Source organism: Salmo trutta, chromosome 1, assembly GCF_901001165.1.
Source record: "Salmo trutta chromosome 1, fSalTru1.1, whole genome shotgun sequence".
In the NCBI taxonomy this organism is placed as follows: Eukaryota; Metazoa; Chordata; class Actinopteri; order Salmoniformes; family Salmonidae; genus Salmo; species Salmo trutta.
Window position 1 is genome coordinate 74,739,799 of NC_042957.1, and position 24,258 is coordinate 74,764,056.

Below are 24,258 nucleotides of genomic sequence, written 5' to 3' on the forward strand. Positions count from 1 at the left end.
ACAAGGTTGATGGCCCAATTTTATGGGGTTTCCTTAAAAACGATATTCAAACTGACAAATTGGATGAGGATAAAATTGGGAAATATTGGAATACCTTAGTCCCTATTGGGTTTGCTGTAAGTATCGAACTGCATTAGTTAAAGAGAGGATTGGGGCTGTAAAGGTCAGTAGTGGAACCCTGACAGTGATGGATCAAACTGTGTTACAGCTCACTAAGGACTTAGGGAAGCGCACACACCAGTCTCTCCCCCCTCACCTCCCTGCCATAACCTAGGCTATAGCCAATCCCCTGCATCCTTCCCCATTTGTCTCTCTCTCTCCCCTACTGAGTGCATCTGCTCTCCTCACTAATCTTTGCCTAAAATCACAGAGATAATCCGGCATCCATCTGTCATAGAGAGAGAGAGAGAGAGAGAGAGAGAGAGAGAGAACCTTGGGAATATGAATGTGAATATTATGTAAAAAGTTAAATTCCTTGTGCTATTACAATACCAATCGCTGTATTTACTAAAATGTACTTACTAAAATGACAATATGCTATTGTCTACTTAGAAAGTGATAAAACCAGAATTATTGATCAATTATAAACAGAAATGACAACAGCGGTGTAATAATGACGACACCATTTTATATACACCTTTTATTTTACACATATACATATTTCATACATGTCATATTTTTTCTGTGTTTTTGTATGTATATATCTGTATGTGTTTTTACATGTTGTTTCCCCAACAGGTAATCGTACGTTTCCACAAGACAGAGGAGAACATGGAAACAGGAAAGTAAGAAACCAAAAGAAACCAACAGAAAAACAACAACTATAGTAAGAAGTCCAGGATTGGTTGCTGAAATGTTCTGTTCAGGACACGTAGAGCATACAGTTCCCGTTAGCCTCGCAAACGTACACTGTATAATATGACAGAACACCCACACCTGAAGATACAGTTCGTATTGTTAAAGACCAGTATTAGACGCACATTGCACGCTGTGGTACAATGGCAACCGCACATTTTTTCCATCACTGCACAAAAGGTTAACACACAATTCACCGACAGTCAGTCATTCACTAACAGGCCGACAAGTTTCATCAATAGAAATAATACAGCAACGTGTGGTCACACATTAACATCCTAAGTCATCATTACTTCTCTTGTCACACGTGGACACATGGCCACGTTGTGTGGTGCACTCACTGCACCCATGGAACCATCATCACAGCATGCTCACCGCACAATGTTCCAGCACCTGCACGCACGCACGCACGCAGGCACGCACGCACGCAGGCACGCACGCACGCACGCACGCACACACACACACACACACTTCAGGAGAGCACTGCCTAATACATAGAAACGTATATAGAAAGGAACAGTAGCCTACATACAGTAAATATTGACTTCTACATATAAGTGCGTTCAGTGATTTTGGCAAAATGCCTAAAATACTGAGAGGGTAATATGACAATAATGACAGAATTCTGGAGCACCATTTAACTGCTCTCTGACAGGATTCAGTGGAGTAACCAATGGCCTTTTCTCATGGATATAATGCCCACTTGGCCGATGCTCGAAAACATTGGACTGCTGTGTGCAACATAGGCCAGTAGCAGTAGAAAATAAGCCTTGGGTTGAGTCGCATCCATACCACCTTATAAACAACAAGCTTTTCTAAAACGAGACACTTACGTTTGATTTCCAGACACACCCACAAAGCCGACAGACTGCTCATGGACATGGAGACGTATTCATTTGAAAGTAAATTTCATGTAAATTAAACTCAACTGATGAGTGAGCAACAGTGGCCCAATAAGAGTTTTAGGTTCAACAGGCAAAATGTTCACACACACATACACACACACACACACACACACACTGGAATGCTGAGCAACATCTACAAGAAAACATTTACTTCCTTCAAAACAGCACTCCTGACTTGTCACAAAGGGTTCAGTAGCAGGAGGGAATTCTGGGAGATTAGTTCAGGTTCTGGACCACAACATACACCATTATCATCACCCCCCCCCCCCCCCCCCACACACACACACTCTCACACACTTACACAAATGCATAACATTCATATAATGTCCCACATGTGTAAATGTACGTATATACAAAAACACACCTATGACAATTTGCTAACCCACTATCTTCCCTCACTACATGTGCTTTTTACAAAACATCTGTCCTTTCTTATTTCACCTCTCTCTCTCTTTTCCCCATTTGCCTACTCTTCAGACTTGAGAAAGTTACAGTATTCTTAACATGGACTTAAGTCAATAAATCATGGACTTAAGTCAGCCTTTTTAGACTTAGGTCCATGTTTAGTCAACTTATCTCAAGTCTGAATAGGGCATTATGTGAGCTCCCTCTCTCCCTCCCCTCCGTAGAGATACTGGTTGTATCCTGGAGGTTGAACATATTCCTCCGTCTTCTCCCAGTCCTGGACCCACCCTGCCCCCCCTCCAGCACCCCCTCCTCCGTTGGGGCCCGCTGTTGGCTGGCTCATGGCTCCGTACTGCCCCCCTCCGCCTGTGCGGTACATCTCTTCCGTCTCATTGGCCAGTTCGTCCTCGTCGATGATGCCACACTTCTCATCGCTAGTGTCCTCCTGGTCCGCCCACGGCTGCTTCTCCCCTGACGCAAAGATTCCTGGGAAAGAGCCAGGAGGATAATTCAGAATCAGGTTTGGGTCACATTAGATTCACACCTCGGTCGTAGGCTATTCATAAGACGCCAATCGGAAGAAAACTGATGGAAACAGAAAGGGACTAACTGAGCTTGTCCAATAAGAAACGTTAGCAAAACCTTTCGCTACGATATGATTAATACTTTATGTGGCAAAGTGGATTCAAATGAGTAATCACATGTGATTGAATTCATGTAATTGGATTCAAACATGATTTTGAATTTAATTCAGTCTGAATTCCCTTTAGGGTTCACACATGATTGATTTGCTGAAGGATTTACATCTGTCATTCATTCGTTATTCTCTTGCGATGTCGGAAGAACTCAAGTTGCATTCATTCATATATTGGTGATTTACATGAGCCACAGTCGATTCATTTGTGGTTCATGCTAAATTGGCACTGGATTCCCAGTATTTTACACATCATTTATTTGCGATTCACATAGAAAACCCTCACACATGGTTTGTTGATGAAATTAACCATTTGCATACAATTCACAAAGACTCCCTGAACTATAGGTTCATTGAATGACTGGAGCTTCACACAGGAACCAAGACATAAACACATACCATAGAAAATCACTCCACCATAGTGAACAACTGAAGCGATGAGGAAGACACCCTGCCAATCTTCACGCGTCTGAGAGAGAGAGAGAGAGAGAGCAGAGGTTTTAAGACAGGGAATTATGGAAATATAAACATGTTAGAATCATCCTGTTGACAAATTCTGGACAACAAACCAAACAAAACAGTTGAATAGTTAACAAGCTGTTTATGATTAGACCTAATTCCTTGTCCTGGACTAAAAATCATTCTCACTAAATCATGTCCATTCAAAGTTCATTTCAGTTAGTACCAGTCTTTTTCTGTTGTCTTGCCGACGACTAATGGAATTGTCTTGACAATGACAATGAAGTAGGTAAAGCACAGACAGATCTGGGACCTGCCTACATGTTAGTCCAGGTCTAGGCTTAATCTGTGTCTGGGAAACTGCTCCTACATGTAACTGGCTAAATGTAATGCCAGTTTGATAGAACAGAGCTCTGTGTGTCTTGGTAATTCCCCTCCATGTAACTGGTTAAATGTAATGCCAGTTTGATAGAACAGAGCGCTGTGTGTCTTGGTAATTCCCCTACATGTAACTGGTTAAATGTAATGCCAGTTTGATTGAACAGAGCTCTGTGTGTCTTGGTAATTCCCCTCCATGTAACTGGTTAAATGTAATGCCAGTTTGATAGAATAGAGCGCTGTGTGTCTTGGTAATTCCCCTACATGTAACTGGTTAAATGTAATGCCAGTTTGATTGAACAGAGCTCTGTGTGTCTTGGTAATTCCCCTCCATGTAACTGGTTAAATGTAATGCCAGTTTGATAGAACAGAGCTCTGTGTGTCTTGGTAATTCCCCTACATGTAACTGGTTAAATGTAATGCCAGTTTGATAGAACAGAGCTCTGTGTGTCTTGGTAATTCCTCTACATGTAACTGGTTAAATGTAATGCCAGTTTGATAGAACAGAGTTCTGTGTTTCTTGGTACCTTGTGTTTGGTCATGGCGCCCACTATAAGAGGGCACACCATACCCGACAAGGTGCCCACTCCGTTGGAAATGCCCATCAAAATGCTGGCATAGCGGGGGGCAATATCCAAATGATTCACGTTGAAACCTGAAGAGAGAGGGAGGGATGGGGGACAGGAGAAATGCAGAGAAATATGTTGGTTTGGCACCCAGAACCAAATCTCCCGCTATGTAACAGTCTGTCTGGAGAGACTCACCATCTGACCATGCTACAAACAACTGAAGTATGAAGCTTTCCTTATCACCAGTAGGCTGCCTAATCTAACCACAACCTTACCCAAACCCTAACCACAACATTACCTTAACCACAACATTACCATAACCACAACCTTATCCTAAACCCAACCACAACCTTATCCTAACCCTATGCACAACATTACCATAACGACACACTTACCATAACCATTATCACAACCTTATCCTAACCCTAACCACAACCTTATCCTAACCCTAACCACAACATTATCCTAACCCTAAAATAAGACTAAAAACTTCATAAGAATCTGATTATATAGCCCATTTTTTTTCATAGCATGACCATTTCATCAAAAATCACTTTCAATGTCTGAAAGGGAAAGAACAGTCCTTAGGTTTGGTATTATCTTCATGACTGTTGTTACTCAGTAAACCTAACAGACAGTTTGGTATTATCTTCCTGACTGTTGTTACTCAGTAAACCTAATAGACAGTTTGGTATTATCTTCCTGACTGTTGTTACTCAGTAAACCTAACAGACAGTATTATCTTCATGACTGTTGTTACTCAGTAAACCTAACAGACAGTATTATCTTCATGACTGTTGTTACTCAGTAAACCTAACAGACAGTATTATCTTCATGACTGTTGTTAATCAGTAAACCTAACTGACAGTTTGGTATTATCTTCATGACTGTTGTTACTCAGTAAACCTAACAGACAGTTTGGTATTATCTTCCTGACTGTTGTTACTCAGTAAACCTAACAGACAGTATTATCTTCATGACTGTTGTTACTCAGTAAACCTAACAGACAGTTTGGTATTATCTTCCTGACTGTTGTTACTCAGTAAACCTAATAGACAGTTTGGTATTATCTTCATGACTGTTGTTACTCAGTAAACCTAACAGACAGTATTATCTTCATGACTGTTGTTACTCAGTAAACCTAACAGACAGTATTATCTTCATGACTGTTGTTACTCAGTAAACCTAACAGACAGTATTATCTTCATGACTGTTGTTACTCAGTAAACCTAACAGACAGTTTGGTATTATCTTCCTGACTGTTGTTACTCAGTAAACCTAATAGACAGTTTGGTATTATCTTCATGACTGTTGTTACTCAGTAAACCTAACAGACAGTATTATCTTCATGACTGTTGTTACTCAGTAAACCTAACAGACAGTATTATCTTCATGACTGTTGTTACTCAGTAAACCTAACAGACAGTTTGGTATTATCTTCATGATTGTTGTTACTCAGTAAACCTAACAGACAGTATTATCTTCCTGACTGTTGTTACTCAGTAAACCTAACAGACAGTATTATCTTCCTGACTGTTGTTACTCAGTAAACCTAACAGACAGTATTATCTTCATGACTGTTGTTACTCAGTAAACCTAACAGACAGTTTGGTATTATCTTCATGACTGTTGTTACTCAGTAAACCTAACAGACAGTATTATCTTCATGACTGTTGTTACTCAGTAAACCTAATAGACAGTTTGGTAAAATCTTCCTGACTGTTGTTACTCAGTAAACCTAACAGACAGTTTGGTATTATCTTCCTGACTGTTGTTACTCAGTAAACCTAACAGACAGTATTATCTTCATGACTGTTGTTACTCAGTGAACCTAACAGACAGTTTGGTATTATCTTCCTGACTGTTGTTACTCAGTAAACCTAACAGACAGTTTGGTATTATCTTCCTGACTGTTGTTACTCAGTAAACCTAACAGACAGTATTATCTTCATGACTGTTGTTACTCAGTAAACCTAACAGACAGTTTGGTATTATCTTCCTGACTGTTGTTACTCAGTAAACCTAACAGACAGTTTGGTATTATCTTCATGACTGTTGTTACTCAGTAAACCTAACAGACAGTATTATCTTCATGACTGTTGTTACTCAGTAAACCTAACAGACAGTATTATCTTCATGACTGTTGTTACTCAGTAAACCTAACAGACAGTTTGGTATTATCTTCCTGACTGTTGTTACTCAGTAAACCTAACAGACAGTATTATCTTCCTGACTGTTGTTACTCAGTAAACCTAACAGACAGTTTGGTATTATCTTCATGACTGTTGTTACTCAGTAAACCTAACAGACAGTTTGGTATTATCTTCCTGACTGTTGTTACTCAGTAAACCTAATAGACAGTTTGGTATTATCTTCATGACTGTTGTTACTCAGTAAACCTAACAGACAGTATTATCTTCATGACTGTTGTTACTCAGTAAACCTAACAGACAGTATTATCTTCATGACTGTTGTTACTCAGTAAACCTAACAGACAGTATTATCTTCATGACTGTTGTTACTCAGTAAACCTAACAGACAGTTTGGTATTATCTTCCTGACTGTTGTTACTCAGTAAACCTAATAGACAGTTTGGTATTATCTTCATGACTGTTGTTACTCAGTAAACCTAACAGACAGTATTATCTTCATGACTGTTGTTACTCAGTAAACCTAACAGACAGTATTATCTTCATGACTGTTGTTACTCAGTAAACCTAACAGACAGTTTGGTATTATCTTCATGATTGTTGTTACTCAGTAAACCTAACAGACAGTATTATCTTCCTGACTGTTGTTACTCAGTAAACCTAACAGACAGTATTATCTTCCTGACTGTTGTTACTCAGTAAACCTAACAGACAGTTTGGTATTATCTTCATGACTGTTGTTACTCAGTAAACCTAACAGACAGTATTATCTTCCTGACTGTTGTTACTCAGTAAACCTAACAGACAGTTTGGTATTATCTTCATGACTGTTGTTACTCAGTAAACCTAACAGACAGTATTATCTTCATGACTGTTGTTACTCAGTAAACCTAATAGACAGTTTGGTAAAATCTTCCTGACTGTTGTTACTCAGTAAACCTAACAGACAGTTTGGTATTATCTTCCTGACTGTTGTTACTCAGTAAACCTAACAGACAGTATTATCTTCATGACTGTTGTTACTCAGTGAACCTAACAGACAGTTTGGTATTATCTTCCTGACTGTTGTTACTCAGTAAACCTAACAGACAGTTTGGTATTATCTTCCTGACTGTTGTTACTCAGTAAACCTAACAGACAGTTTGGTATTATCTTCATGACTGTTGTTACTCAGTAAACCTAATAGACAGTTTGGTATTATCTTCATGACTGTTGTTACTCAGTAAACCTAACAGACAGTTTGGTATTATCTTCATGACTGTTGTTACTCAGTAAACCTAACAGACAGTATTATCTTCATGACTGTTGTTACTCAGTAAACCTAACAGACAGTATTATCTTCATGACTGTTGTTACTCAGTAAACCTAACAGACAGTATTATCTTCATGACTGTTGTTACTCAGTAAACCTAACAGACAGTTTGGTATTATCTTCCTGACTGTTGTTACTCAGTAAACCTAACAGACAGTATTATCTTCATGACTGTTGTTACTCAGTAAACCTAACAGACAGCTTGGTATTATCTTCATGACTGTTGTTACTCAGTAAACCTAACAGACAGTTTTATCTTCCTGACTGTTGTTACTCAGTAAACCTAACAGACAGTTTGGTATTATCTTCCTGACTGTTGTTACTCAGTAAACCTAACAGACAGTTTGGTATTATCTTCCTGACTGTTGTTACTCAGTAAACCTAACAGACAGTATTATCTTCATGACTGTTGTTACTCAGTAAACCTAACAGACAGTTTGGTATTATCTTCCTGACTGTTGTTACTCAGTAAACCTAACAGACAGTATTATCTTCCTGACTGTTGTTACTCAGTAAACCTAATAGACAGTTTGGTATTATCTTCATGACTGTTGTTACTCAGTAAACCTAACAGACAGTTTGGTATTATCTTCATGACTGTTGTTACTCAGTAAACCTAACAGACAGTTTTATCTTCCTGACTGTTGTTACTCAGTAAACCTAACAGACAGTTTGGTATTATCTTCCTGACTGTTGTTACTCAGTAAACCTAACAGACAGTATTATCTTCATGACTGTTGTTACTCAGTAAACCTAACAGACAGTTTGGTATTATCTTCCTGACTGTTGTTACTCAGTAAACCTAACAGACAGTATTATCTTCCTGACTGTTGTTACTCAGTAAACCTAATAGACAGTTTGGTATTATCTTCCTGACTGTTGTTACTCAGTAAACCTAACAGACAGTATTATCTTCCTGACTGTTGTTACTCAGTAAACCTAATAGACAGTTTGGTATTATCTTCCTGACTGTTGTTACTCAGTAAACCTAACAGACAGTATTATCTTCCTGACTGTTGTTACTCAGTAAACCTAACAGACAGTATTATCTTCATGACTGTTGTTACTCAGTAAACCTAATAGACAGTTTGGTATTATCTTCATGACTGTTGTTACTCAGTAAACCTAACAGACAGTTTGGTATTATCTTCCTGAATGTTGTTACTCAGTAAACCTAACAGACAGTATTATCTTAATGACTGTTGTTACTCAGTAAACCTAACAGACAGTTTGGTATTATCTTCATGACTGTTGTTACTCAGTAAACCTAACAGACAGTTTGGTATTATCTTCCTGACTGTTGTTACTCAGTAAACCTAACAGACAGTATTATCTTCATGACTGTTGTTACTCAGTAAACCTAACAGACAGTTTGGTATTATCTTCCTGACTGTTGTTACTCAGTAAACCTAACAGACAGTTTGGTATTATCTTCCTGACTGTTGTTACTCAGTAAACCTAACAGACAGTATTATCTTCCTGACTGTTGTTACTCAGTAAACCTAACTGACAGTTTGGTATTATCTTCATGACTGTTGTTACTCAGTAAACCTAACAGACAGTTTGGTATTATCTTCCTGACTGTTGTTACTCAGTAAACCTAACAGACAGTATTATCTTCCTGACTGTTGTTACTCAGTAAACCTAACTGACAGTTTGGTATTATCTTCATGACTGTTGTTACTCAGTAAACCTAACAGACAGTATTATCTTCATGACTGTTGTTACTCAGTAAACCTAACAGACAGTTTGGTATTATCTTCCTGACTGTTGTTACTCAGTAAACCTAACAGACAGTATTATCTTCCTGACTGTTGTTACTCAGTAAACCTAACTGACAGTTTGGTATTATCTTCCTGACTGTTGTTACTCAGTAAACCTAACAGACAGTTTGGTATTATCTTCCTGACTGTTGTTACTCAGTAAACCTAACAGACAGTTTGGTATTATCTTCCTGACTGTTGTTACTCAGTAAACCTAACAGACAGTATTATCTTCATGACTGTTGTTACTCAGTAAACCTAACAGACAGTTTGGTATTATCTTCATGACTGTTGTTACTCAGTAAACCTAACAGACAGTTTGGTATTATCTTCCTGACTGTTGTTACTCAGTAAACCTAACAGACAGTATTATCTTCCTGACTGTTGTTACTCAGTAAACCTAACTGACAGTTTGATACCTGTATTGAATTACGAGTGGGACATTTCACTTCCATTTGTCCAGCGAGTGGTGCAACTGAGCATCGTCTCTCAGACCAACAAGTTGACTTAAGAATACCCTAACTGGTTGGTTGTTGTCTTTCTCCAAAGTGAATTGAACAATCAGATTAGCACAGAGGTGGGAGATGACACCCATACCTTTGCATCACAAAGCATCACTGAGGATTCTACCAATGCTCATGCACAGACAGTGGACACGTTCCAGGCTGACTACACTTCAGACACATGGTCTCACAATGCCTGGATAGGTGTTTAATAGCTAACCACATACATATGTCATCAACAGAACATCCTTGACAGTTCAAAACAAATAGATTATTAATAATTCATTGATTGCATTTATATAGCCCTTTTCTACCAACTGAGGTACTCAAAGTGTTTTACATAGTAAGGAGGAAACTCACCTCATCCATCACCAATGTGTAGCACCCACTTGGGTGATGCACGGCCACCATTTTTGTGCCAGAACGCTCATCACACAACAACTGAATATGAATTTAAATATGGATTCTCACAGCTCTGTAGAAATGTAGTGACAGTCTTAATTCGTAGTCTGTTTATTTGTGGGAGAGAAAATCTTTCATGTTCTTACCTGAGATGGCAAATCCACTGAAGCCCACAGCGATGACTAAAAAGGAGATGGCCATGACCTTGGTGTGAGAGTATCCCACCACCAGCAAGAAAGTGGCCTCCATTCCAAACCCTGGTGACAAAACAGGAACCACAACTAAACACACTAAAATCACCACTAACAACAAACAGCAAAGATCACAATATGGAAAGGATCCTAACCTTTGACTCTAATGTTAGTTCTGGTATTAGGGGTGGGTGGTGGTGTTGATCCCCATTTAGTTTTGCCATCTGTGACAAACATAGGTTGTGGGCAGAGACATATATTCAGAGAGTTGGGCCAGCTTTTAGAATTTTTTGCCCCAAAATGTACATATTGCAACTTTATCATTATTGTCTTGTCCTAGTCGTGTTTGTTGACTGGATGATTTTAATTTGCCCGTTCTGTCATGCCCATGCCCTGTGCCAGTGATGTGATGATGATGATCCTGTGTGGCTCAGTTGGTGAGAGCAGAGCGCTAGCAATGCCAAGGTCACTGGTTCAATTCCCACAGGAATCGTGTATATACAGATACTATAATGTTTGCCCTCACTGAACTGTAAAGTCATTCTGGATTAAAGCATCTACCATTTGGCACATATTATATCCCCTCTGTTTTATATAACAATTATTGAACGTTCTGCATTCCTTCTGTTTTATATAACAATTATTGAACGTTCTGCATTCCTTCTGTTTTATATAACAATTATTGAACGTTCTGCATTCCTTCTGTTTTATATAACAATTATAGAACGTTCTGCATTCCTTCTGTTTTATATAACAATTATAGAACGTTCTGCATTCCTTCTGTTTTAAAATAACAATTAGAGAACGTTCTGCATTCCTTCTGTTTTAAAATAACAATTAGAGAACGTTCTGCATTCCTTCTGTTTTAAAATAACAATTTGAGAACGTTCTGCATTCCTTCTGTTTTAAAATAACAATTATTGAACGTTCTGCATTCCTTCTGTTTTATATAACAATTATTGAACGTTCTGCATTCCTTCTGTTTTAAAATAACAATTAGAGAACGTTCTGCATTCCTTCTGTTTTAAAATAACAATTAGAGAACGTTCTGCATTCCTTCTGTTTTATATAACAATTATAGAACGTTCTGCATTCCTTCTGTTTTATATAACAATTATAGAATCTTCTGCATTCCTTCTGTTTTTAAATAACAATTGGAGAACATTCTATTATAGAACGTTCTGCATTCCTTTTTATTGGTTCGATAGTTTTGTTCTTCCCCTCTCTGACACAAATAGGTTGTGTTGGGACGTTGAGCTAACGTAGTTCTGGCACTGAGAGTTACCTGTCTCCTGTTCTGTTCTGTGAGACTGCTCTCATTAGCAGAGGGGCCAGTGATGCGTACACAGCAGGCTTGTGTTAGCGCAGTCCCAGCTGTAGAATCAGCAGTTTGATCCAGGCTAGTGCACCACTACCACTAGCTCACAGCAGCAGAACATGTCTATGTGCTGCGACCGTCATACACCATGCTCTCTCAGGCACTTTAATACTGCTTTTACACACATGATGCCCTCATGAACAAGCTGCCGCCACAGTCACTTTATTTTACACTCACGTGCTGCTACACACACACAATCACACATTGTCGTCATCAACTGTTTGGGCCTACTATTGCGTGCTCTCTCTCTCTCTCTCTCTCTCTCTCTCTCTCTCTCTCTCTCTCTCTCTCTCTCTCTCTCTCTCTCTCTCTCTGGGGATAATGATGTATTTTATTCTCTTCCCTCTCTTCTTTCTCTCTCTCTCTCTGTGCCCTCCCTTATAACTACAGGATCTTCATTTGAGCCAGTTGGCTACAGCATGAAACTAATCCAGCAGCAACAGGAAATGTGAATTATTATGTGGATTAGAATTCATGGACATTTTTTGAAAATTTTAATCTGAAATTACTCTACAAGTTTGAAATTAAGTGTATTGCATAAAAGTTATCCTGCAACACGACGCCACCCCTCTCTGCCTCAGTCTCTCCCTCCCCTGCTCAGCTAACACCTCTCTATTTGCCCTCCCTCTCACTCCACTCTACCCATCCTCCCTCCTCTCTCTCTCCACCCACTTTCTCCCCTATTTTTCAATTCAATTCAAGGGCTTTATTGGCATGGGAAACATATTGTTAACATTGCCAAAGAAAGTGAAGTAGATAATAAACCAAAGTGAAATAAACTATAAAAAATAACAGTAAACACACTCACATTACACTTGTTCTAAACATTGCACTTGTTCTTCACTGGTTGCCCTTTTCTTGTGGCAACAGGTGACACATCTTGCTGCTGTGATTGCACAGTGTGGTATTCCACCCAGTAGATATGGGAGTTTATAAAAATTGGGTTTGTTTTCGAATCTAAGTTTCCCTTAAGTACAGATCTAGGATCAACTTCCCCTCCCCCAATCCTAACTTGAACCATTAGTGAGGGAAATGCAAAACTGACCCCAGATCTGTGTCTATATAGGGTAAAGTTCACCGTGGAGTGGCCTCTCACCTCCACAGTTCATGAGCTTCCTGACGTTGGTGGTGGTCATGATGTTGTGTGTTCTAAGGTAGTCTGCCAGCTGTCCTCCGATGGGCACAACGATGGTCATCACCAGATGTGGCAAGGCCGACACCATCCCCACCTGACAGAGAGAGAGAGAATTCACAAAATGGGACAAACACCAAATTAAGACTCTGCATACAGAATTCTGCAAAAACATCCTCTGTGTACAACTTAAAACATCAAACAATGCATGCAGAACAGCATTAGGACGATACCCCCTTATCAAAATCCAGAAAATAGTTGTTAAATTCCACCTATAACGAAGCGATTCCCCAACCTTCTATAATAAAGCCATCACAAACATAAACACAAACATACCACACAGATCCCCAGGACAGCAACACAATTAGACCAAACCAAATCATGAGAAAACAAAAAGATAATTACTTGACACATTGGAAAGAATTGACCAAAAAAAAGAGCAAACTGGAATGCTATTTGTTCCTAAACAGGGAGTACACAGTGGCAGAATACCTGACCACTGTGACTATGTACAGACTCAGTGAGCATAGCCTTGCTATTGAGAAAGGCCGCCGTAGGCAGACATGGCTCTCAAGAGAAAACAGGCTATGTGCAACACTGCCCACAAAATGAGGTGGAAACTGAGCAGCACTTCCTAACCTCCTGCCAAATGTATGACCATATTAGAGACACATACTTCCCTCAGATCACACTGACCCACAAAGAATTCCAAAACAAATCCAATTTTGTTAAACTCCCATATCTATTGGCTGAAATACCACAGTGTGCCATCACAGCAGCAAGATGTATAACCTGTTGCCACAAGAAAGGGGCAACCAATGAAGAACAAGCACCATTGTAAATACAACCCATATTTATGTTTATTTATTTCCCTTTTGTACTTTAACCATTACAATACTGCATATAGAAATAATTTGAAATTTGAAATGTGTCTATTCCTTTGAAACATGTGAGTGTAATGTTCAATGTTAATTTTTGATTGTTTATTTCACTTACTTTGTCAATGTAAACATATGTTTCCCATGCCAATTTTACTAGGCAAGTCAGTTAAGAACAAATTCTTATTTTCAATGGCAGCTTAGGAACAGTGGGTTAACTGCTGTGTTCAGGGGCAGAACAGCAGATTCTGAACCTTGTCAGCTCGGGGATTGGATCTTGCAACCTTTCGGTTACTAGTCCAACGCTCTAACCACTAGGCTACGCTGCCGCCCTAATAAAGATCTATGAATTGCATTGAATTGAGAGAGCGAGAGCGAGAGAGGCCTTTTTTCTTCCCAAAAACAAAAAATGTGAAACTATGGTGGGCCAAATTTAACCCGCAGACCACCAGCTGTTTTTCTCTGGGCTAGAGGCCAGGGGCTAGGGGCTAGAGGCCAGGGGATAGGGGCTAGAGGCCAGGGGATAGGGGCTAGAGGGTAGGGGATAGAGGCCAGGGGCTAGGGGCTAGAGGCCAGGGGCTAGGGGCTAGAGGCCAGGGGCTAGAGGCCAGGGGCTAGGGGCTATAGGCCAGGGGCTAGAGGCCAGGGGATAGGGGCTAGGCTAGGGGCTAGAGGCCAGGGGATAGGGGCTAGAGGCCAGGGGCTAGGGGCTAGAGGCCAGGGGCTAGGGGCTATAGGCCAGGGGCTAGAGGCCAGGGGATAGGGGCTAGGCTAGGGGCTAGAGGCCAGGGGATAGGGGCTAGAGGCCAGGGGCTAGGCTAGGGGATAGGGGATAGAGTCTAGGGGATAGGGGGTAGGGGGTAGGGGGTAGAGGTTAGGGGATAGGGGATAGGTAATAGGGATAGGGGTTAATTCATAATTAAAACTCTGTCTCACCTTGCTGATCTCAAAGCCAAACACTTCCTCGAAGTAGGCCGGCTGGCTGATGAGAAGCAGGTAGAAAGTCCAGCTCCTGCAGAAGTTGGCTACGATAATGGCGTACACCGGCATGGACGTGAAGAATGCTCTCCACGGGGTTTTGAATTTCTGCAACAAGGAGGAATGAGAGATGGTTGTGCTCACAGTCCTCACCAGTCCTCACACAGCACAAAAGTGAAATTATAGAGGGATGTGGTGTGTGTGTTTGTGTGTGTGTGAGAGAGACTGTGCAGTTTATTTGAAATAAAATGGTGTGTGTTGTGCGTCTTTGTGCTTACCTGTAGAGGATTGGCAAAACCTGCTGAATCTCCGATGGCTTCCTCGATGTACTTCCTCTCCTCAGGGGTGATAGTGGGGTGGGCTGCTGGGCTTTCATACGACACCAGGATCCAGAACAGATACCATGCTATCCCAAAACTGCCTGGGAGAGGGAGAGAGAGGATGAGAGAGGTAAAGGGGGAGAGAGAGGAGGACAGAGGTAGAGAGATAAATAGGAGAGAGAGGAGGAAAGAGGAAGAGAGGTAAAGAGGAGAGTGAGGAGGGGTAAAGAGGAGAGAGAGATGAGGAGAGAGAGATGAGGAGAAAGATAAAGAGGAGAGAGAGATGAGGAGAAAGATAAAGAGAGAGAGATGAGGAGAAAGATAAAGAGAGAGAGAGATGAGGAGAAAGATAAAGAGGAGAGAGAGATGAGGAGAAAGATAAAGAGAGAGAGATGAGGAGAAAGATAAAGAGAGAGAGAGATGAGGAGAAAGATAAAGAGGAGAGAGAGATGAGGAAAGAAGTAGGGAGGTAAAGGGGGAGAGAGAGGAGGATAGAAGTAGGGAGGTAAAGGGGGAGAGAGAGGAGGAGAGTGGTAGAGAGGTAAAGAGGGGAGAGAGAGGAGGATAGAAGTAGGGAGGTAAAGGGGGAGAGAGAGGAGGAGAGTGGTAGAGAGGTAAAGAGGGGAGAGAGAGGAGGATAGAAGTAGGGAGGTAAAGGGGGAGAGAAATGAGAAGATAGGTAGAGAGTTAAAGAGGGGTGAGAGAGGAGGAGAGAGGTAAAATGGAGAGAGAGAGCAGAGAGAGAGGAGGAGAGCGGTAGAGAGGTATAGAGGGGAGAGAAGGGTAGGAAATGAGAAGGGTGGAGTAGGGAGAAAGGTAGGGTTGGGAGAATGGTCTCTACAGTACACTACAGTGATGACACGTTTGCAATAACATAAATTGTGTCCGTTTGGATGTCATTGTCACAGAAAAAATACCCAGCAAGCTCTTATTGGACCCATGTCTCTACCTCTCTCCTCCTATGAACTGGTGCTATACCGCTAGCTCCCCAAAGGAGGCTAGCACTGGCTAACTGGGTAGTCAGCATACCACTTTCAATAGTCTGGGCTACCAACACTGGGTCATGGGCAGTAGGCAGCTGAGCAGGGGCCACCCACTATAAGCTTGCTGGGGTTTTATCTTAGGGGACCTGTATGGTGATGAAACCGTTCAACTCTGTACTGCCAGGTTGGTTTTACTCACCATAGACGTAGAAGACTGAAGGCCACCCTACATACTGAACCAACACTCCAGCAAGAGGCATGGCCACCACAGCTCCCGCATAGGAACCTGTGACACAAAGGAAGAGCAAGACACAGAAATATGGTACATTGATGTTTCTATTGTTGTTGTGTAAAGCCTCCGTCAGGCCAGATCTGAACACCTCAGCACCCACAATCAAAGTCAGTAGCAATAGCTAGCTAGCTAGCTCACACAATATTTGATTCTGGGTTTCGAGATTAGCTAGCAAGGTAACTAACTAACTAACTAACTAACCTAGCCAACTAACTGTGGGGGGAAATAATTAACTTACAGTAAGAACAGTTAATTAGCTCTTTACTAGAAAAGATTACGCCGCCTCCAAAACTGAGAAGGTGGCTTCACTAATGTTTACACATTGACCCGTCCTGTTCATTGTCAATGCCTATGAAAAGTCATTCACAGCACAGGAGGTTGGTGGAGGATGGGCTTGTGGTATTGGCTGGAGTGGAATCAGTGGAATGGTATCAAATACATCAAACACATGGTTTCCAGGTGTTTGATGCCATTCCATTTGCTCCGTTCCAGACATTATTATGAGCCGTCCTCCCCTCAACAGCCTCCACTGATTCACAGCATTATACTTATAACCCGTTACATACTGTATGTGGACAAGGACAAACTGAAATGTTTCTAACAGAAAACATTTAAAAAGCATAACCATGGTAGCAATTGAAAGGGAAAACTTTTATCAGAACAAAGGTGAGGATACAAAAATGCAGAAGACCCAATCCAAGCAATTACATTACTGCTGATATTTACATTTACTGGACTTTTCACAGCATTTGTCAATAATAGAATCTGGAAATATGCTTGATATATTCAGTGACATAATAAGAATGTTCATGCAACATTTGGGCTAGGTGAAACATTTTATTTGGAACAAAGCCCTGCATCCCCACCATCACACAATTACTGTTGATGTTTATGCAATCCAACAACAGTCCATTACAATCCAACAATGGTCCACTACAATCCAACAGCGGTCCATTACAATCCAACAACGGTCCACTACAATCCAACAACGGTCCATTACAATCCAACAACGGTCCACTACAATCCAACAACAGTCCATTACAATCCAACAACGGTCCACTACAATCCAACAACGGTCCGCTACAATCCAACAGCAGTCCACTACAATCCAACAACGGTCCACTACAATCCAACAGCGGTCCATTACAATCCAACAACGGTCCATTACAATCCAACAACAGTCCATTACAATCCAACAACGGTCCACTACAATCCAACAATGGTCCACTACAAATCTCCATCTGGTTTAGGTAAAAGCATAATTTGAAAGCGCCTCAAATTTAAGGTCTTATCAGTGACCAAATCTGCCATTTTGATCTCTCATACCTGGACCCTGGAGGGCTACATACAGGGCTACATACACTTCCTGCAGCTGAGAATGCATCAATGGAGGCTGTTGAGGGGAGGACGGCTCATAATAATGGCTGGAATGGAGCGAATGGAATGGCATGTATTTGATACCATTCCACCGATTCCACTCCAGCCATTACCACGAACCCATCCTGCACTAGATTTATTTGGGATGTTACCAATAGGAACTTTACTATAATGTTGAGGTTGTTTAGAAGCACATCTTAGCTACCCTCTTGACAAGAACATCAAGTAACATCACTAATGGTTTGATCCAGTAATGTGTAGAGTAGTCTTTATTATCCCCGGGGGGAAATTCATTCATTGTGTGGTTTAAGAGAGAGAAAAAGGGAGGGAGAGAGTGAGAGGATGTTTAAATCCATTTGTTTTAGTATCTTACCACAGAATGCTGTTGTGGCCAGTCGACTTCTCTCTAGAGGCGGGGCCCATTTGGCCCAGATCCCATGGCATGCTGGGTAAGATACGCCCTATAGGGAAGTAATGAAGTTATGTACACAGTAAATATCCAAACATAATATTCAACGCACGCACACACACACACACACACACACACACACACACAGAGAGAGAGAGAGAGAGACAGATGCACTCTAAGTACCTCGACGAGGCCTTGGCATATCCTGACTAGTATGACACAGCTGTAGTGTGTACGAGCAGCAGATGGAATCAGCATGTTGAGAGTGGATGTGGCCACTATGGCGAAGCCAAACACTCTGAAACACACCAAGACAGAAACAGTCAGAGACAAACACAACCAGCCTTAATTTCAACCACTGAGAGCTATAGAGACCAGCCTTCATTTCAACCACTGAGAGCTATAGAGACCCGCCTTCATTTCAACCACTGAGAGCTATAGAGACCCGCCTTCATTTCAACCACTGAGAGCTATAGAGACCCGCCTTCATTTCAACCACTGAGAGCTATAGAGACCCGCCTTCATTTCAACCACTGAGAGCTATAGAGACCCGCCTTCATTTCAACCACTGAGAGCGATAGAGACCAGCCTTCATTTCAACCACTGAGAGCGATAGAGACCAGCCTTCATTTCAACCACTGAGAGCGATAGAGACCAGCCTTCATTTCAACCACTGAGAGCGATAGAGACCATGGTTCATTAGGGGTCAGTTTAATTTTCAATTTAGTTTAATTCAGGAAGTAATTATTGGCAAATATTTTCTATGAAGATGAAATATTTAAATTCTATAAAGATTTCAATTAATGAGCTTGTTTTCATTTCATTTCCTAAATTGACTGATATAAACATGTAATTAACCCCAATCCTGAGAGAAACGTCTTTGGTGTTATTGATGAGACTGTCCCAAGGTTTGTAGCAGTTCAAAATGTCTGATGGAAATCCTTGAATATAAGGGCTCCGTCTATACTTCATTAGTAAAAATGAATACAGAACTTTTTGATTGAGGCAACATCCGCAGCCATAGTTTAGTAGCCAATGTATACTGTTTTCTTAGTTTTTGTACCGCTTATAAATGTGTCAAGCCAACTGAGTGGCCTTGTGGCAGGACTGTCCACCCTGAGATTGAAAGGTAGGGGGTTCAATCCCCGGCCAAGTCATACCAAAGGCTGTATGAATGGGACCCGATGCACGTCTATTTGGCCCTCTGCATTAAGGAGATAGATGGAGAATAATGTCCTGTCCAGGGATGTACTTGTTCATCAAGCTGCTACAGAAACAAGAGACAGACTCCTGTTATTATGAGGCTACTACTGATGAATAAGTCATATCAGACCCCTTCATGTTATCATAACACTACTGTTATTAGACGTTGTTTGGGGACAAAGGAGAAAGTGGGAAATATAATGTATATTTTAGTCAAATATAATGTATACTGTAATAAAATATAATGTATACTTTAGTAAAATATAATGTATACTGTAATAAAATATAATGTATATTTTAGCCAAATATAATGTATACTCTAATAAAATATAATGTATACTTTAGTAAAATATAATGTATACTTTAGTCAAATATAATGTATACTCTAGTAAAATATAATGCATAATTTAGTCAAATATAATGTATCCTTTAGTAAAATATAATGTATACTTTCGTCAAATATAATGTATACTTTAGTCAAATATAATGTATACTTTAGTCAAATATAATGTATACACTAGTCAAATATAATGTATACTTTAGTCAAATATAATGTATACACTAGTAAAATATAATGTATACTCTAGTAAAATATAATGTATATTTTAGTCAAATACAATGTATACTTTAGTCAAAATTAATGCATACTTTAGTCAAATGAAGCCTAGTAGTAATAAAGTTGACCTCTGACTACTTTGAGGAAAGGTATTGACATACAAAAAGGAAATCAGTCAATCAATACAGGAATAATGATCCCAAAGCATGCTAAAATGTACTTACTTGTTAGCTTTATATTTTTGACATATAAAACCTCCGGGAATCTGTGTGACAATGTATCCCCAGAAGAAGGACCCGTGGATCATCCCCACGGTCTCTGGATCCCAGCTGAACTGTGCTGCCTGGGGGAGGGAAAGAGGAGGAGAGACCATGGTTGTGTTCATATGGCACCAAACGGGAGAAAACCATCTGGGAGCAAGGGACTACCTGGATTGTAGAATAAGAAACACTAATTTAGATTTTCAGTTGCAGAACATTTTGAAGCGTTTTTTCGTTGCGCGTCCTAATGAACACAGCCCATTTACATTTACATTTAAATTTAAGTCATTTAGCAGACGCTCTTATCCAGAGCGACTTACAAATTGGTGCATTCACCTTATGATATCCAGTGGAACAACCACTTTACAATAGTGCATCTAAATCTTTTAAGGGGGGGGGGGGGTTAGAAGGATTACTTTATCCTATCCCAGGTATTCCTTAAAGAGGTGGGGTTTAAGGTGTCTCCGGAAGGTGGTGATTGACTCCGCTGTCCTGGCGTCGTGAGGGAGCTTGTTCCACCATTGGGGTGCCAGAGCAGCGAACAGTTTTGACTGGGCTGAGCGGGAACTGTGCTTCCTCAGAGGTAGGGAGGCGAGCAGGCCAGAGGTGGATGAACGCAGTGCCCTTGTTTGGGTGTAGGGCCTTATCAGAGCCTGAAGGTACGGAGGTGCCGTTCCCCTCACAGCTCCATAGGCAAGCACCATGGACTTGTAGCGGATGCGAGCTTCAACTGGAAGCCAGTGGAGAGAGCGGAGGAGCGGGGTGACGTGAGAGAACTTGGGAAGGTTGAACACCAGACGGGCTGCGGCGTTCTGGATGAGTTGTAGGGGTTTAATGGCACAGGCAGGGAGCCCAGCCAACAGCGAGTTGCAGTAATCCAGACGGGAGATGACAAGTGCCTGGACTAGGACCTGCGCCGATTCCTGTGTGAGGCAGGGTCGTATTCTGTGAATGTTGTAGAGCATGAACCTACAGGATCGGGTCACCGCCTTGATGTTAGTGGAGAACGACAGGGTGTTGTCCAGGGTCACGCCAAGGTTCTTAGCACTCTGGGAGGAGGACACAAGGGAGTTGTCAACCGTGATGGCGAGATCATGGAACGGGCAGTCCTTCCCCGGGAGGAAGAGCAGCTCCGTCTTGCCGAGGTTCAGCTTGAGGTGGTGATCCGTCATCCACACTGATATGTCTGCCAGACATGCAGAGACTATGGATGTGTAGCGGAGTGGGTTCGTTAAATAATGCTTGAGTGATGAGAAACTTTGCCTGAGACCCGAAGACTTGTGTTAGCTTCCAGTGCACCTTGATAAAGGCTACACTTCAAAAGGTGCTGATTGTGATAATAAAGAAGTATTTTCAAGTCAAAGTACATTGTCCATTGACAGTATTCTTCTTCCTCTGCACAAGTTAAAGCTTGGACACACTCCAACCTCAGCGAGGTCGGAAACAACCGGAAGGATCCGGTTTTCATTGATACAGTATCTTCAACCTAGCTTGCTTTTCCTCTGAAAAATGGATATGTGGACCTCACTCAGGTATTTATTTTACACCTGCTACGTTAGGTTACACACACTGTGAGCCTCCCAGCCCAAAGTTACAACCTTTGTTGTGGCCTGTAGCCAGCCCTCCCCCTAACCTAACCTGACCTGACCCCAACCCTCCTCTTCCCACAACACTAGCTAGCAAGGTTATTTGCCACCATTCAGACAGCAAAGAAAGTAGGGAAGAACCCTCTTCAAAAAAATGTTTCTTTGAGTAGAAAGTGTGCCACATAGAACCATCGGTCACTTCAAAGAACCTCCCTTTTTCAGACATTTACATTTGAGTCGTTAGCGCAGACAGTCATAGTAAGTAAATGTTTTCCTCATTAAATCAGACAGTCATAGTAAGTAAATGTTTTCCTCAATAAAGCAGACAGTCATAGTAAGTAAATGTTTTCCTCATTAAAGCAGACAGTCATAGTAAGTAAATGTTTTCCTCATTAAATCAGACAGTCATAGTAAGTAAATGTTTTCCTCAATAAAGCAGACAGTCATAGTAAGTACATGTTTTCCTCATTAAAGCAGACAGTCATAGTAAGTAAATGTTTTCCTCATTAAAGCAGACAGTCATAGTAAGTAAATGTTTTCCTCAATAAAGCAGACAGTATGGGTAAGTAAATGTTTTCCTCAATAAAGCAGACAGTCATAGTAAGTAAATGTTTTCCTCATTAAAGCAGACAGTCATAGTAAGTAAATGTTTTCCTCAATAAAGCAGACAGTCATAGTAAGTATATGTTTTCCTCAATAAAGCAGCCATCAGCAAAGTCAGAGCTTCTACAAGGGTTCTTCATGACTTCCGCCGAAGTCGGTCCCTCTCCTTGTTCGGGCGGCGTTCGGCGGTTGACGTCACCGGCCTTCTAGCCATCGCCGATCCACTTTTCATTTTCCTTTTGTTTTGTCTTTGTTTTACACACCTGGTTTCAATTCCCCAATTACATGTTCATTATTTAACCTCTGTTTTCCCCATGGTTGTTGTGCGTGTTTATTCGTTGTGAAGTGGTCAGTACTTCTGTGAGCTGGTCTGTTTCCCAGTGGGGAATTTATTGTTGGTTTATTTCGAGTAAAGTTACATTTTTACTCAGTTCTGTGTCCTGCGCCTGACTTCTTCCGACCCGCTACAAACTGACTCTTTACAATAGGAGAACCCTTTTTGGTTCCATGTAAGACCGTTTGGTTCCAGGTAGAACCTTTTTCCAAAAGACGTCTACCTGGAACCAAAAATAATCATTTTCCAAATGGGTTTTACCTGGAACCAAAAGTGTTCTACCTGGAACCGAAAAGGATTCTTTAAAGGGTTCTCCTATGGGGACAGCCGAAGCACCCTTTTAGGTTCTAGATAGCTCCTTTTTTTTCTAAGACTGTAGGAAGAAAATAGAAGTGTGAGTGTAAGTGCCAGAACAGTGTGCCTCACCACCAGGACCTCCTTGTTACCCTTCCAGACGGTGTGGTCATTGACCATGCTGACGATGGCCACGCCCAGGTTGCAGCGGATGCCGAAGGAGATGCAGAAGCCCAGGCCTGAGAGGATGGCGATGATGTAGCGACGGGGAAGGCCGAAGCAGGTGCAGTCCACCACGGGCATCTCCTTCTCCTCCACAAGCTCTGGGCGGCCCTCGGCCGAAAGCTCGATGGTCTCGCCATTGGGCTGACGCTTTTCTAGGATTCTGGTGAAGAGCAGAGGGAGAGAGAGGGACAGTTAGTGGTAATAATAATAATTACACATGGTATTTATGTAGCGCTTTTCAAGGACCCAAAGTCGCTTTACAATTTTATAAAAGAAAAACAAGAAACTGAAATCTAGTTAGAATTAAATAGTGTTAGAATTGAACCCTGTGGTGCTCCGCTGTGGCTCAGTTGGATGATGGAGCATTGTGGTAACAACAGCAAGGCCGTGGGTTCAATTCCAATATAATTGTTTTTTAATATGTTTTTTTATTTAACCTTTATTTAACTAGGCAAGTCAGTTAAGAATAAATTCTTATTTACAATGCCGGCCTAGGAACAGTAGGTTAACTGCCTTGTTCAGGGGCAGAACGACAGATTTTTACCTTGTCAGCTCAGGGATTCGATCTAAAAACCTTATGTTTACTGACCCAACTCTCTAACCACTAGGCTACCTGCCGCCCCGAATCACATAGTATACTTCAAATGTATGCACTCGCTGTACTGTAAGTCTCCTTGGGTGAAGGCGTCTGTTAGTGTCATGTAGTGTTAATAAGCAGGGAGAATGTGGAACAATGCAACAGCCAAGTCAAATTTCCATTGATGTGTCGAAATGACACCTTTTTGTAAACCAACGTGTTTGTAATGTTGACGAGGTCAGGGTCATCTACATGTTTACCAAGGTTGGGCTCAATTCCCTTTTCAG

At 41.2% G+C, this 24,258-nt stretch overlaps 1 protein-coding gene across 1 annotated transcript in view; it reads right to left on the minus strand.

Annotated features, from left to right (window-relative positions):
* Positions 1-711: 711 nt before the first annotated feature.
* Positions 712-24,258, minus strand: part of LOC115207709 (vesicular glutamate transporter 1) — a 57,802-nt gene continuing 34,255 nt past the window's right edge. The window contains exons 2-13 of the mRNA XM_029775115.1: positions 23,302-23,554; positions 20,317-20,435; positions 18,517-18,631; positions 18,298-18,385; positions 16,455-16,541; positions 15,231-15,373; positions 14,911-15,060; positions 13,061-13,193; positions 10,542-10,652; positions 4,224-4,351; positions 3,259-3,328; positions 712-2,651 (exon numbers count right to left, since the gene is read on the minus strand). Coding sequence (XP_029630975.1) covers positions 2,356-2,651; positions 3,259-3,328; positions 4,224-4,351; positions 10,542-10,652; positions 13,061-13,193; positions 14,911-15,060; positions 15,231-15,373; positions 16,455-16,541; positions 18,298-18,385; positions 18,517-18,631; positions 20,317-20,435; positions 23,302-23,554 — 1,693 coding nt within the window. The 3' untranslated portion in view covers positions 712-2,355. The remainder of the gene's footprint in view (positions 2,652-3,258; positions 3,329-4,223; positions 4,352-10,541; positions 10,653-13,060; positions 13,194-14,910; positions 15,061-15,230; positions 15,374-16,454; positions 16,542-18,297; positions 18,386-18,516; positions 18,632-20,316; positions 20,436-23,301; positions 23,555-24,258) is intronic.